The 14,753-nt window shown below is 38.7% G+C and overlaps 1 protein-coding gene and 1 non-coding gene across 2 annotated transcripts in view; one reads left to right on the forward strand and one right to left on the reverse strand.

Annotated features, from left to right (window-relative positions):
- Nucleotides 1-356: 356 nt before the first annotated feature.
- HAS2 (hyaluronan synthase 2) overlaps nt 357-14,753 on the reverse strand; it is a 30,979-nt gene continuing 16,582 nt past the window's right edge. Inside the window, exons 3-4 of the mRNA XM_027582135.1 lie at nt 3,518-3,619; nt 357-2,015 (exon numbers count right to left, since the gene is read on the reverse strand). Coding sequence (XP_027437936.1) covers nt 1,086-2,015; nt 3,518-3,619 — 1,032 coding nt within the window. The 3' untranslated portion in view covers nt 357-1,085. The remainder of the gene's footprint in view (nt 2,016-3,517; nt 3,620-14,753) is intronic.
- On the forward strand, nt 6,509-6,611 carry LOC113917426. Its single transcript, XR_003518230.1, has one exon. It is a non-coding gene; the product is annotated as a U6 spliceosomal RNA (small nuclear RNA).

Genomic DNA, 14,753 nt, shown 5'->3' on the forward strand with positions numbered 1-14,753 from the left:
TGAACTGCATTGTATTTGTCCAAATAACACAGATGATTTTTTTCCACTTTCCATTTTACTCAGCGTGAGAAAACACTGCCAGAATCTCCACATTTACCCAGTGTTTTCTTTCAAGGAGTAGCACTCCCCCACCCCCCCCCTTTTTAAAAATCTTATGGAAAATTGCACTTTTCTACCCCTTTGGCCTTGATTTCCAATGACTTCCTTTTTGTGTGTGTGTGCACATGAGTATGTATTTCTACTCCCAAAGTGTGACAGGTATATTGGCCTTTTCTAAAAGAAATGAAAAAAAAAAAAGTTAAAATATTGAAAGTTTAAATACTTTTCACAGAAATAAACTATTCCATGTTAAAAGGTAGAGAGAGAGAGAAACATTTTATTCCTTCTATCATGAACAACATCAGTCAACCAAGCTTCACATTTTGGGTAGATTTTTTTTTTTAAAGTATGAATTTTTTCAGAACCTATTTTAATAATAATAAAAAAGAACAGGTGTATTTTGGCAGAGAAGTAAAATATAGAATATGCAAAATTTGTTTTAAAAATTGGCATACAAAATTTTAAAACACAGTACAATTATATAAAAATACAGCACAGCCAACGGCCTTTGAAATTTCCTTTGGCATTTCATTTGGTAGAGTTAAACAGAAAATCCTTTCTAAAAAAAAAAAAAAAAATTAGCTATCAACACAGTCCATAAGTTAGGTTGTATACGTTGAAAGAACTTTTCCTTGAGTTTCCAAAATCCTTTTCTTCCATGATAACCCACATAAAGCATGGCTAGTGAGGTATATAGGGCAAACACTGTTAGGCAGATGTACAGTAAGGAAAAAGTGCATAAACAAAGAATGCTTCCCATTTTCATAGAAATAACAGGTTAAATCTGAGTTTCTTCTCATTGATGTCTTGTTTTACTTTGGCAGAATCAAAATAAACCCATAGAAATGTCTTTGTTCAAGTCCCAGCAGCAGTGATATGTCTCCTTTGGTGGCATTATCGGATGCCACAATACTGTACAGTCCCGAGAGGAACTAAGGTTTTGTGTGTGTCTGCGTGTGTGACTGCAAACGTCAAACAATGTAAGATCATACATCGAGCACCATGTCATACTGTTGTCCCTTCTTCCTCCTGCCACATTTATTGATGAGAACCACATACAGCGTCAAAAGCATGACCCAGTAGCATGCATAGAGCAACGTTCCAACAATGAGAACTGTCTGCTTGGATTCTGAGAATGGCTTTTTAGATTCCTTATAAATGGTGAAAATCACACCCCCCAGGAGGATTGTAAACCAAACCGATACTGGAATGAGTCCTATGAAATTGACAACAATGGTCTTCCTTCCAGACGTGCCCCACCCAGCTTTGTTTATCGTTGCGATTGCAAACATCTTAGCGGGAAGTAAACTTGACATGTACAACACCGAGTAGAGGGACATGAAGACCATGACGATATTTCCTCTAAGGCAGCTGGCAAAGGACGATTTTATGAGACCTACTAACTGGACAGTTAACAAGAAGAGGAGGATATTCCAAATTTTACCCCGGTAGAAGAGCTGGATTACCGTGGCAATGAGAAAGAAAGGGAAGAATCCAGTGATAACGGCCTCGTAGGTCATCCACAAGTGATGTTTATGAAACCACATCGCATTGTACAGCCACTCTCGGAAGTATGACTTGCTCCAACGGGTCTGCTGGTTTAACCATCTGAGATACTCTATCGGTGTCTCTGTAAGGCACTTGGATCGAGCTGTGTACTTTGTTGCATAGCCCAGACTCAGCACTCGGTTCGTTAGATGCCGGTCATCACCAAAACTACATTGGCTGCCCATAAATTCCTGATTGTACCAGTCTTCCACAAACTCATGCAGCAAGGAGTTTCTGTACATCCCCAGAGGCCCACTAATGCACTGGACACACCCAAAGTAAGACTGGCAGGCCCTTTCTATGTTAAAAGCCATCCAGTATCTCACACTGCTGAGGAAGGAGATCCAGGAATCGTACTTGTTTAAAATCTGCAAGGAAAAAAAAAAAAAAAAAACACGAATAAATAAAACATAAGCCCCAGCTAAAATACCAACAAAATCTGCGCCATCGTGAGGTTACTACCCAGAGGGAGGTTTGTTGTTTGGTCCTCCTATGTTAGCGTCCTTCTTCTTTTTGACATGGTTATATTTTATTTTCTCTGATTCTGTGTTAATAGATTAATCTGATAAATTGTGGGCCTGCGTTGGGACTCCTTGAGGAGCAACAGTTTTTCTACTTCATGACTCTGTCTTCTTTCTTGTCCAGGGCTTTTTTTGTTGTTGTTCTCCTTGTTATGCTATAATACTGAACATGTTTTTAGGCTCTAGTTTGCAGATCCTAAATCCTCCCACTCTTTCCTCCCATCTAAAATTTGAAGGTTTTTAAGCCCTATCCTCTCCTGTTCTGCTTCATTTCCAACTCATTCAATTCCATTAATTTTCTTTCTCCTTCTTTCCCTCTTTTATGCAACGCCAGTGATTAAACTGTTTGTTCTGGCCTCTTCCCAAGACTTAAGTCCCAAAATAATGCTCTGTGTAAAGGCTACTGAAAGTTATCAGCTTTTTCTTGGCAATATTTCTAAATTCTTTCCTCCATCTCAATTTTGCTCAGTTCTCATCTGGGTTTTGCACGCTTCCTCTTTTACCACCAGGCTGTTTGTCTATTCCAGGCACTGTCTTTCCCTTCACTATCACCATGCATGTATAAAATGGCTCATATAGCAACGCAGCACCTAATTTTTAAAGTCAAGTTTCCATGGGCTTCTCACGTTTTGCTAAAATTTGATCACACGTTTGCAAAGCACTCATTTTAATCTTCACGTATTTTCACATATTCACATATATATTCATTTCCCATCCCACAGATTCCAAGTTGCCTTCATTAATATTTACTTCATTAACTGTTTCTTCATTTAGAGCAAATAATGGGAAATAATTATTAGTGGGAAATAGATCATAATCAGAAAACCCACTTATTAATTAATTGTCCCTTTGCCTTTCTTACCAGTATAAATTTGAGTTCCTATTTCTCTTCCTTTGTATTCCAATTTGGATTTTTAGTCAGCCATATATGAATCAGCTTTTAAATATGAAGGTATGAATATAGAATCCATCCTCAGTCCTTCCATTTTTTTACCTTTGCAGCTAAATGAACTCCAACATCAGATTTTACCAGAACATCAAGTTATGGCTCAAGAAGATATGGTAGAAATCATACACATTTAAATTAATTATATATAATTCATCAGGCACAACAGACAAGGGTTACATCACAGGATTAAGCAAAAAAAATCCTGTGTTGTTGTGTTTTTTTTTTTCAATGTAGGAAAGAAAAGAGGCAATAAAGTGGGTCTGAGGCACATACTAATGTGTCTCTAGCACCAAAGGAACATCTGGCAGAGAGTTTGGTGTGTAGTAAACATATGTTCAATGAATCAATGAGTAAAAGTATAACTAAAAGTGACTCGTGCGGAAAGTGAAGCCATATGCACCTGGACATCTCCCCCAACACCTCCAACCATAGGGTCTTCTTCTAAAACTTTCACCATCTCCACAGATGAGGCAGGATCAAGCATGGTGTCTGAATCACAGACCTGCAAAGCAGAAAGTAGAAATGAGTTAAAGAAAAGGAAGAAGTATGAGTGTGGTCCCTACCGTCAAAATTGGGCATACATATTATGCCTTCAGCTTTATTGGCACCGGGCCTCAGTAAGCAAGTATTGCAGGGGTGAGTTTGTTATGTCATGACCAATACAAAGAGCAAGCTCAAAATTGAAGTAAACAGCATAGTTGGACAGAACAGCCGAAGTGCTAGGTATGCCTTGCAGGCTAACCAGCTTGTCTTGGTTTACCATGGATGTTCCTCATCTTGGCAATGGAAGTCTTATGCCCCAGGTAACACCCCAGTTTTCCAGGACTTAGTAAACATCTTAGGTTGGTCACCACAGAGGTCTCTTTTTATTGCTGTTGCTGTTGCCTTAAATAAGTCCTTTAGGCAACTTATCCCTCAGGTCCGAATGGTGGTCAGAAAATCCTATAAGAGTCTTGAAAGGGAGGCATGTTTAACAATAATTTCCCTCCCCTATTTTAATATGGTGAGTAAAAGACAGGAAAGCAATTCTCCTATGTCTGGTTGTATACTTTTGAAGGAGCAAGATGTCCATATGAGCTGAGCTTAGCCGCTGATAGACCATCAGGAAGGGAACCAGCATGATTTGCAGACCACTTTCTTATTCTAAAGCATTAAGTATTCATCTAGCCCTCTGTACATAAAAACAAATGTAAATTATCATAAGCCATTCTAGAAAAGCTAATAGTTGTTTTTAAAAACAATCTTTATATGGGTCTAAAAAAAGCAATTCTGAAACGAAACCAAACTACAATTTCAAGAAAATTATTGGGATGAGTCTATACTAGTGAACCTCTGACAGACAGTTCTGTTGGAGGCCCAAGGTGGCAGGGTTATAAAGACTTTTCTTTCCAGCCTGATTTCTAAGCCAGTTGGAAAATGAAACAAAAGACTAAGGGAGATGAGAAACCAAAATAGCACCTGTATAATCCTAAAGCTAATACAGAGAACAGAGCTTATCCCTGTGGAATAGCAGGCTTCATAATTACATTTTCCAGGATTAGACAGACCTATCAAGTCCAAATAGCATCTAAGTGGGGTCAGCCTCCTCCTGCAGATAAAGTGCATTCCCTTCTAAAGGTATGGAAGACGCCAGCTTCTTGGTGGAAGCCCACTCCCAGAAGAAAGGGGGAAGGAGGAGCCAGCTCTCTCTTCTCCTATACTCACCAGTCAGATGAAATCACTTCTCTTAGGGAGGGAAGGAGTAAGGCAGCTGAGCAAGGCTACTACCCCCAGGTGAGTTATACCTGTGGACAGAGCTACTTCCACATGATCAAAGAAAATCAGAAGTAGGAAAAGTGCTCCCACCTCTCTATCCCTGATTAATACCAATAAGACACAGTATTCTTTTCTGGGGACTGCAGCTAAGCCTAGTAGATAAAAACTGATCAGAGTTGGCCTGTAATGAACCAGTTTCACATCCCCATCCAAACGGTAATTAACATAATTAATAGAGACTGGAGAGTTATCAGCAATTCCCATTATTTTGCCATCAACGCTGACGACCCTGGATGGATTTAATCAAGATTTAGCCTATTTATTTATATGAAAAGTAATCATTTTTACAGTTCTCCATACTAGTTCATTAAAATAATAGGGATTTGATATACCAGTTTTGAATGAAAAAAAAAAAACTAAGAAGCATAAACTGAGTTGAAGGGGACTCTCTCTCTCTCTCTCTCTCTCTCCGTATATATATATATAGCCTGAGTCCCTCACATAAATAACTAAGGAATTCCAACATTTTAAAAAATGTGTCTGTCGGGGCGCCTGGGTGGCTCAGTTATTAAGTGTCTGTCTTCGGGGCTCAGGTCATGATCCCAGGGTCCTGGGATCGAGCCCTACATCGGGCTCCCTGCTCCGCGGGAAGCCTGCTTCTCCCTCTCCCCCTCCCCCTGCTTGTGTTCCCTCTCTCGCTGTGTGTCTCTCTCTCTGTCAAATAAATAAAATCTTAAAAAAAAAAAAAACGTGTCTGTCTCCGTTTTACTAATAGCTATATTTTCTGAAAAAAAATTAATATATATTAATGAATAATGTTGGTGAAAACAGCAATTTAAATGCATTATTGAAACTTGTAAATTAAGAAGTATATATAGGGTATTCAGTTAATAACCGTTCTGGATTTAACCATATAATTTTAGAGTTAACATCTGAATTTTTGATTTTATTTTACTGACTTAGAAGTGTTCATTTTCTAAACAAAAATCGTTTATTTTGTTTTGTTTCATTTTTTAGCATTCTATTTTGGTCCGGCACGATCTCGCTTATTTAGGCAACAGGGAGGCATTAGTTTTTCACTGTAGAAAACAGGATTTTAATAATATTTGGGTTTGTACGCAAACCTCAGAAGCCTAAACAAATTTCTCCAAAAGCAACGTTTTGCCTCTCCTGTGCCTTGCCTATCACTGGTTTGTATATGGCTGGCTGCAAGCTTGTCCAGCCCATCACGAGGGCAGGAGGGTGAAGGCAAGAGTTCAACCCACCTTTAGAATCCGGGGTTTATGGCCACACCCACCTCTATTGACTCAGGCTGGGAAAGGTAAAACCGAAGGCTAAAATAAGACTAAAAACAACAGGAAGGGGGCAATCCAGAATTAATGTTCAAGTAACTCCGCCTTGTGAGCACAGGCAAGCCAAGGGAACTGCCCCCTTGAAATGACTAAGCGGGAACCAAACGTCTGAGGCTCGGAATATTTAAATTGGTCCTGTCCCTCCCAGTTTCCAACAGCAAAGCACCAGCAGTTCTCTGAGAGAGACTGTTCTCGGGGTGGGCTGAACTGTGTCAGAAGGGAAAGCTCCCGGAAGTCTCCTGGGCACGTATTTGCTATAGCAGGATGAAAGAGCTTTAAAGAAGTTCAATTTCTGTGACTGTCTTCAAACTTGGAATGATACAGAGAAGACTAACATGGCCCTTGACTACGGGTGACTTGCAAAGCTGTGAAGCATTCCATATTTTTTTTAAAAAAAGAAGAAAGAGAAGTAAGTTCAAAATCTGGATTTCTGGATGCTATTTGGTGACAGAATGCCGGCTAGAAAGCTATCATCTGAGACAGTCAGCATGTATGTTCATGGACCTACTAGCATGTATTTATTGCTATCTAAAGGGTGACTTTAGCCCCTCTGAAAACCAGTATAGTGGGAATAGGATTTCTAGTCGTCTCCCCACCAATTAATAACAGGGATGTAATTTCATAAATGTTGGCCATTTAGCTCTAGGCTAGAAACTGTGAGAGACGTACACCAGTTGACATAGAGCTTGACGTCACGTGGGGACAAGCTACAGGCCGTGATTTACACACAGGAAAACAATTAGAGAACAAATCAAAACGTCTCTCTGTCCACACTGAAGGTCTCCCTGTAATTTGTTTAAACCACATGATCACTAGTCATTAAGATTTCTCACTAGGAGATATGGAAATGAAGCAAAATCATCGAGTTGTCACTAAAACGAGTAGAAAATGTCAAGACAAAAAGGCACTTTGGGAAGGAACCAGCCACCTCAGTCTTAACCACAGAATCATCCGCTGAAGTGCCTCAGACCACTGCTGCTCCTCCTTCTTCCTCCTGCCCTATTGCAGCTAAGAGATAGCAGCCTCTCTTTCCTCCCTATCTACAGGGGGTGACAAACTAAGGTCTTCAGGCCAAGTCCAGCCTGCCCCTGTTTTGATACAGTCCGTGGCCAAAAAATGGTTTCTACCTTTTAAAATAATTGAAAAAATTCAAAAAAATACTATTTTGTGGCACAGGGAAATTATATGAAATTCAAATTTCAGTATCCATAAGTACAGTTGTATTGGAACTCAAACATACTCATTCATTGTCATATCATCTATGGCAGCTTTCACACTAAAACAGCAAAGTTGAAGAGTTGTAATAGAGACCATATGGCCTGCAAACCCTAATAGTTACTATCAGGACTTTTACAAGCAAAGTTTGCCAATCCTGGGACGAAAATAATTGGTTGCAGGGGGAAGGTTCTCTTTCATAAAATTAAAAAAAAAAAAAAACCAAACCTGAGATTAAATATGTTCTAAACCCAATTTTAATTCTAGTGGATTTTTTTTAAAACATTCCCTCCATCTTTATGTGGTATAAGGAACAGTAATGGCATAAAAGGTATAAAACATTAGGTAAAGGAGATTTTTTTTCTTTGGCCAAGACTTGCCTATTATAAGGACAAATGCCTTCAGAATTAAGAAGTCTTGAGGCCTGTATCTCACTATTTCTGAGAACTTTAACAAACCATTTGCCATCTGAATGGTGCTGGAGGGAAACAGAACATATCAAAGTCCCTTGTAAATTGGAAAGGACCATAGAGAAGTACACCATTAGTATAAGGTAATAATCTTTACATTTTTGTACCCACTAAGTAAACCCATAACCTAAGGGATCATGTCAATCCTTACCACAAATGGATGGCTCAGCAGAGAATCTCTAAAATGGCCATCGGAATTGATTACTTATCGAGGATCTCTTATCACAATGAACAAATTAAAATGTGTCTGCAACTGTCTGTAATTCTCCTTTAGAAATATTGTTACCTATTCTGCCAAAGGCTGTTCAAATTCTAAGACCCAAGACTAAAATAAAATCTTAAGTCTCTGTGTTTCACCTTTTTTAATGTTTCACTTTTTTTTTTAACGTGTTTCCTTTCAGACTGCCTGGTGGATCTCCCCACCGTCCCTCCTCCAGCCCCATACCACTTCAAAGGGCGTTGAGAGCTACACAGATTAAGAGAAAATCTTAATTACTCTGGCTGCCTTCAATGAGTTAACAGGTTGAAAATAAATCAGGACCCCTTCTGTTGCTACTGCCTTTATCCTTTGCCTGCTTGCAAGGCTTGACCCTTCATCTTAACCTTGACCCAGTGAAACTATTTTTCTCTATAGTGTGTGGAATTTACTCTTGGTCATGACCCCACTACCAGCCTTCCTGAACAGCTTTACCACGAAGTAAATGGAGTTTCCTTCACCCTTCCTTTCCCTGAGGACATTTCTCTAGTGAAAAGGGATAGGCCAGAACAACAACAAAAAATCACAAAGAGTTATTTACTAGCAAACACAAGATGGTGCCAGTCTCCCTGAACTCTTAACAGGATAATACCAGAGGAAACACACCACTGTGGAAGAGAAGGCACTATGCCAATATCGGGACGAAACAGATCTGCCTTAATCCACCATTCACCAAGTTTACATAAATTTGGACTAGCTTCTTGACCTTGGTGCCCTTACCTCACCTTCCTAAACCTCCACTGCTCAGATGAAAAATATGGACAATCATATCCACCTAAAGTTTGTTGTGTTGGTAAATTAATTCGATAACACATGTAAAGCACTTAATAATGGCTAGCTCATAGTAAATGCTCAATAAAAAGAAGACATAAAGTGATCAACCTAAACCAGAGGTGATAAACCAAAAACAGAGGCCCTAACTAAGGACACTAATCCAATGAGAAGGGGTCCTTTTTATTCTCACTGTAAATAAGTTAAGACTCACGGGGAGAGCAGGAAACCGATGCCTACTCCGATACCCAATAAGCTCAAGTTAAGCAAACTGAATTCTGGGCAGGCAATGTAAAAATCCTTAGATTGGGTTGTTTACTAGAGAAAAGAAATTAAAGGAAAAAAAAATAAAGAGTAGTTTGCAGCTGCTTAGTATTCATGTACAGCCTTGAATGTACCCTTGGGGTGTAATGTGTGAAAGTTCATCCTCAAGCAAAGGGTAGACCCTGGACCCATTAAGACTTATAAAAGTCTTCCATCTTGACTTCATACCTCATTGACATTGAACCCCCGCTGAACGTGATACTATTTAAAATTGGTTTTGTTAAGTACCTAAATGTATAGGACAGAATTTTAATTTTTAAATCTGGACTTGAGAACTCAAGTATCTGCTGAAAAAAGGTACATAATTTGGATGGGACCATAGACATGCAGGAGATGGGGGAAACTAAAAATTTAGAATGGAAAATAACCTTCACAAAAATAGACTATTGCACACAATTTAAAATTTCTCCAATATAACCAACAAGGTCACTCAAAAGTTCATGGTATATGGTAATTAACTTTATTATAACAAACTTGTAGGACTTTATCAATATTGCATGGTACTTTCAATTTTTAAAAATTTTGATTTTCTATTTATTTGGATTCTGGATAAATGGAATTTACAAGTAAGCCTACAGCTAAATTTACCAGCCTCAGATTAAAGTGGCAAATACAAAATCATAAAATAGAAGAATTTAAGAGCTAAAAAGTCACTTTGAAATTAATTAGTAAACAAAAAGAAATCAAAGGCATCCAAATCGGCAAAGAGGAAGTCAAACTCTCACTCTTTGCAGATGATATGATACTTTATGTGGAAAACCCAAAAGACTCCTCCCCAAAACTGCTAGAACTCATACAGGAATTCAGTCAAGTGGCAGGATATAAAATCAATGCAGATATCAGTGGCATTCCTATACACCAACAACAAGACAGAAGAGAGACAAATCAAGGAGTCGATCCCATTTACAATTGCACCCAAAACCATAAGATACCTAGGAATAAATTTAACCAAAGAGGCAAAGGATCTGTACTCAGAAAACTATAAAATACTCGTGAAAGAAATTGAAGAAGACACAAAGAAATGGAAAAACGTTCCATGCTCATGGATTGGAAGAACCAACATTGTGAAGATGTCAATGCTACCTAGAGCAATCTACACATTCAATGCAATCCCCATCAAAATACCATCCACTTTTTTCAAAGAAATGGAACAAAGAATCCTAAAATTTGTATGGAACCAGAAGAGACCCCGAATAGTCAGAGGAATCTTGAAAAAGAAAAGCAAAGCTGGTGGCATCACAATTCCGGACTTCCAGCTCTATTACAAAGCTGTCATCATCAAGACAGTATGGTACTGGCACAAAAACAGACACATAGATCAATGGAACAGAATAGAGAGCCCAGAAATGGACCGTCAACTCTATGGTCAACTAATCTTCGACAAAGCAGGAAAGAATGTCCAGTGGAAAAAAGACAGTCTCCTCAACAATGGTGTTGGGAAAATTGGACAGCCACATGCAGACGAATGAAACTGGACCATTTCCTTACACCACACACAAAAATAGACTCCAAAAGGTTGAAAGACCTAAACCTGAGACAGGAGTCCATCAAAATCCTAAAGGAGAACACAGGCAGCAACCTCTTCGACCTCAGCCGCAGCAACTTCTTCCTAGAAACATCGCCAAAGGCAAGGGAAGCAAGGGCAAAAATGAACTATTGGGATTTCATCAAGATAAAAAGCTTTTGCACAGCCAAAGAAACAGTCCACAGAACCAAAAGACAACCGACAGAATGGGAGAAAATATTTGCAAATGACATATCAGATAAAGGGCTAGTCTGCAAAATCTATAAAGAACTTATCAAACTCAACACCCAAAGAATACATAATCCAATCAAGAAATGGGCAGAAGACATAACAGACATTTTTCCAAAGACATCCAAATGGCCAACACATGAAAAAGTGCTCAACATCGCTCGGCATCAGGGAAATCCAAATCAAAACCTCAATGAGATACCACGTCACACCAGTCGGAATGGCTAAAATTAACAAGTCAGGAAACGACAGATGTTGGCGGGGATGTGGAGAAAGGGGAACCCTCCTACACTGTTGGTGGGAATGCAAGCTGGTGCAACCCCTCTGGAAAACAGTGTGGAGGTTCCTCAAACAGTTGAAAATAGAGCTACCATACGATCCAGCAATTGCACTACTGGGTATTTACCCCAAAGATACAAATGTAGGGATCCGAAGGGGTACGTGCACCCCAATGTTTATAGTAGCAATGTTCACAATAGCCGAACTGTGGAAAGAGCCAAGATGTCCATTGACAGATGAATGGATAAAAAAGATGTGGTATATATATATAATGGAATATTATGCAGCCATCAAAATGAATGAGATCTTGCCATTTGCAAGGATGTGGATGGAACTGGAGGGTGTTATGCTGAGTGAAATAAGTCAATCAGAGAAAGACATATATCATATGACCTCAGTGATATGAGGAATTCTTAATCTCAGGAAACAAACTGAGTGTTGCTGGAGTGGTGGGGGGGTGGGAGGGGTGGAGTGGCTGGGTGATAGACAGTGGGTAGGGTATGTGCTATGGTGAGTGCTGTGAATTGTGCAAGACTGTAGAATCACAGATCTGTACTTCTGAAACAAATAATGCAACATATGTTAAGAAAAAAGAAAAAGAAGATAGCAGGAGAGGAAGAATGAAGGGGAACAAGTCAGAGGGGGAGATGAACCATGAGAGACGATGGACTCTGAAAAACAAACTGAGGGTTCTAGAGGGGAGGAGGGTGGGGGGATGGGTTAGCCTGGTGATGGGTATTAAAGAGGGCACATTCTGCGTGGAGCACTGGGTGTTATGCACAAACAATGAATCATGGAACACTACATTAAAAACTAATGATGTAATGTATGGTGATTAACATAACAATAAAAAATTTTAAAAAAATTAATTAGTAAAACCATTCCAGAAAAAAAATATGCTCAAAGAAAGAAAAAGATAATCTTTCGTGAGAGGGAGGCAGGATGAGGAAGACCACCTTTTCTTACACCAATTGAGTTTATGGCAAGGGACCTCAAATCTAGCCAATGAACATCTAAGACAATCATAGACATCTAAGCAATTTGGCCCTTCTCCGTTGACTTTTTAAAAAAAGAATTAGGAAGAAATATGCCTGCCGTGGTAGAATGAATTATCCAAATTGTAAAATAATTACTGACTTCCATCAACCTAGAATCTCTTCAAACCTGAAGGTTAAAAAAGGAGTCGTTCTCTTTTCTTCTTAGGAAGGCTGGCACATGAGTGAAAGTCATAGAAGGTGCAAAACAAAGGTGACAAGCCAGCTGGGAACGTGGGAAACCAAATGTTGTCACCTCTAAGGCTTAAGCCATGAAACACCCTTATTCCAAATGGTTGGAATTCTCATTCTAAAGAAGGGAGTCAGGAAATCCCATTATGGTGGCACTTAACTCTGGGCTTACATTCAAGAATCCAAATTTGGGGCAAAGGGCAGATTAAAAATGAAAGTGAGGGGAGCCTAGCTGGCTCAGTTGGTAGTGTGTGTATCTTGATCTCAGGGTTGCGAGTTCGAGTCCCATGTTGGGTGTAGAGATTACTCAAAAATAAAATCTTAAAAAAATAGAATAAAATAAAAATGAAAAGATAAAAATGAAAGTGAAAACATGATAATAACTGCTAAGTGAAAAGCAGATTCTGATGCCCTCCCCCCTTTTTTTTGCTTTGTTTTTTGATTATACTTATGCAAAGCCTAGGTGTATTGCTAGAAAGAAATGAAAATGTCAGAGAAATTAAAACTGTACTGGAAAAAATTATAAAAAAAAGAACCAATCGTACTGACTTAGTGTTCTGAGCTGGGAATGATCTCGAAGATCATCTGTTCTACCATAGCAAGAAAACAACAGAGTTAAGTCTAGAATTCAGATTTCCCCACTCCTATTTTAATGAACTCTAATCTTACCCTCTAGTATGAATGATACAGGAAGACATAAAACATTCGCAACATCAGCCCTTGGAATATTTCAATTGCTTAGGCTTCCCATAGAGAACAGGAACCAAGCAAATTTGACATATAGTTGATTCTCACGATTCATGATAGTTATGTTCCACAAAGTTTCCATGAACACTGACTTAGAGAACAGCAAAACAATTGCTTCTAGCACAAATACGGGGTTGGGTTCCTCTGAGACTCTGGTCACAAATTTTTGTCTACTGACCAATACCAAACCCTGTTTTATTTGCGTTCCTGTTTAAATACATCTTATTATATGAAATTGAGTCATTAACACAGCTGACCCAAGCCCCCCAACAAATCTATTTTCTTCATAAGGCAGTCACAGCCTTGTGCTCAGGAACACTAGCCCAGTACTACACTTGGTGGGGAGAGGGGGCATTTTAAAAAGCTACATCACCCACAGAAAGCACAACAATGTGAAAAACATGATACAAAGTAGATTATGAAGTTACTTGTTTCCGCTGTGCTGTACCATGTACAGGACAGTTTATAGCACAGTCTTCTTTGACCTCAGTTGGGAACATGTACATCAGGTGACTCAAATTTTATGCTGTTCTGCACGTCTGCAAATGATCACAAAAGCACTCCAAGTGCTTTGGGGGTTACAAATACATTTTACTGAGTGGTGTAATTTACAAATACGGACTCCATGAATAATGAAGTTCAACTCTACAATTAAGAATAATTTAGTCTTACTTTTCTCCTACTAAAGGAAACATGGATGCCTAGGATACTGTCAGAGTAAATTAATCATAAAATTGTCTCCTATAGTCTTCCCTGGTAGAACATGTTTATGCTTCTTATGTATTTTCTACCTGGACAATCCCTAATACCACACATCAGGGGATAATGACAGTTACCTTGGTCACATGGTTACCAGTGGCCACTTATGTTGTATTATCCAGGTTCAGTAATAGGACATAAGAATAAAGCAATCATATAATCTAGGCATCAAAGTACACCTAAAAAGTCTTCTGTCATTGTGGAGAAGTAACAAACAAACAAAAAGTAAATACAATATAATCTGAAAACTATTTTCAAAATAAGGGAAAATTAGAAAGGCATATGCTGTCAAGTATCAAATTTGAGAATCTGTGTGTCATGTATGTGCTGTGGAGGATTTCAATTTTACTCATTGTGCTTTTCTGTATTTTTAAACACACCACCATGTGTTACTATAGTAAATAAAAAAGCTAATAGAAGTACTATTTTGCAAAAGTAAGAAAGGTTTTGCCCTAGCTTACTTAAGCCATACGAGACAGATCAGAATTTGTCTCTTTTTGAGAAAAAAAAAAGTTCTCTCCGGAAAACACTTTGATTCAAAATTCAAAAAAATCTTCCCCATTCTCCTCCTTATTTCTCATTTCCTGCTTTACTCACTTCATTATTTATGATTTCCTGTATTCTTTATCTCTGAAACCAGCCACTAGCATCCTGGGTGAATTTGCTACCATTCTGGCTTTCTCCTAGACTAAAGCTTCTCTCCGTATTCTAGGTCAGTGTTAGTTATTT

The sequence above is a fragment of the Zalophus californianus genome, chromosome 4 (assembly GCF_009762305.2).
Source record: "Zalophus californianus isolate mZalCal1 chromosome 4, mZalCal1.pri.v2, whole genome shotgun sequence".
NCBI classification, from domain to species: Eukaryota; Metazoa; Chordata; class Mammalia; order Carnivora; family Otariidae; genus Zalophus; species Zalophus californianus.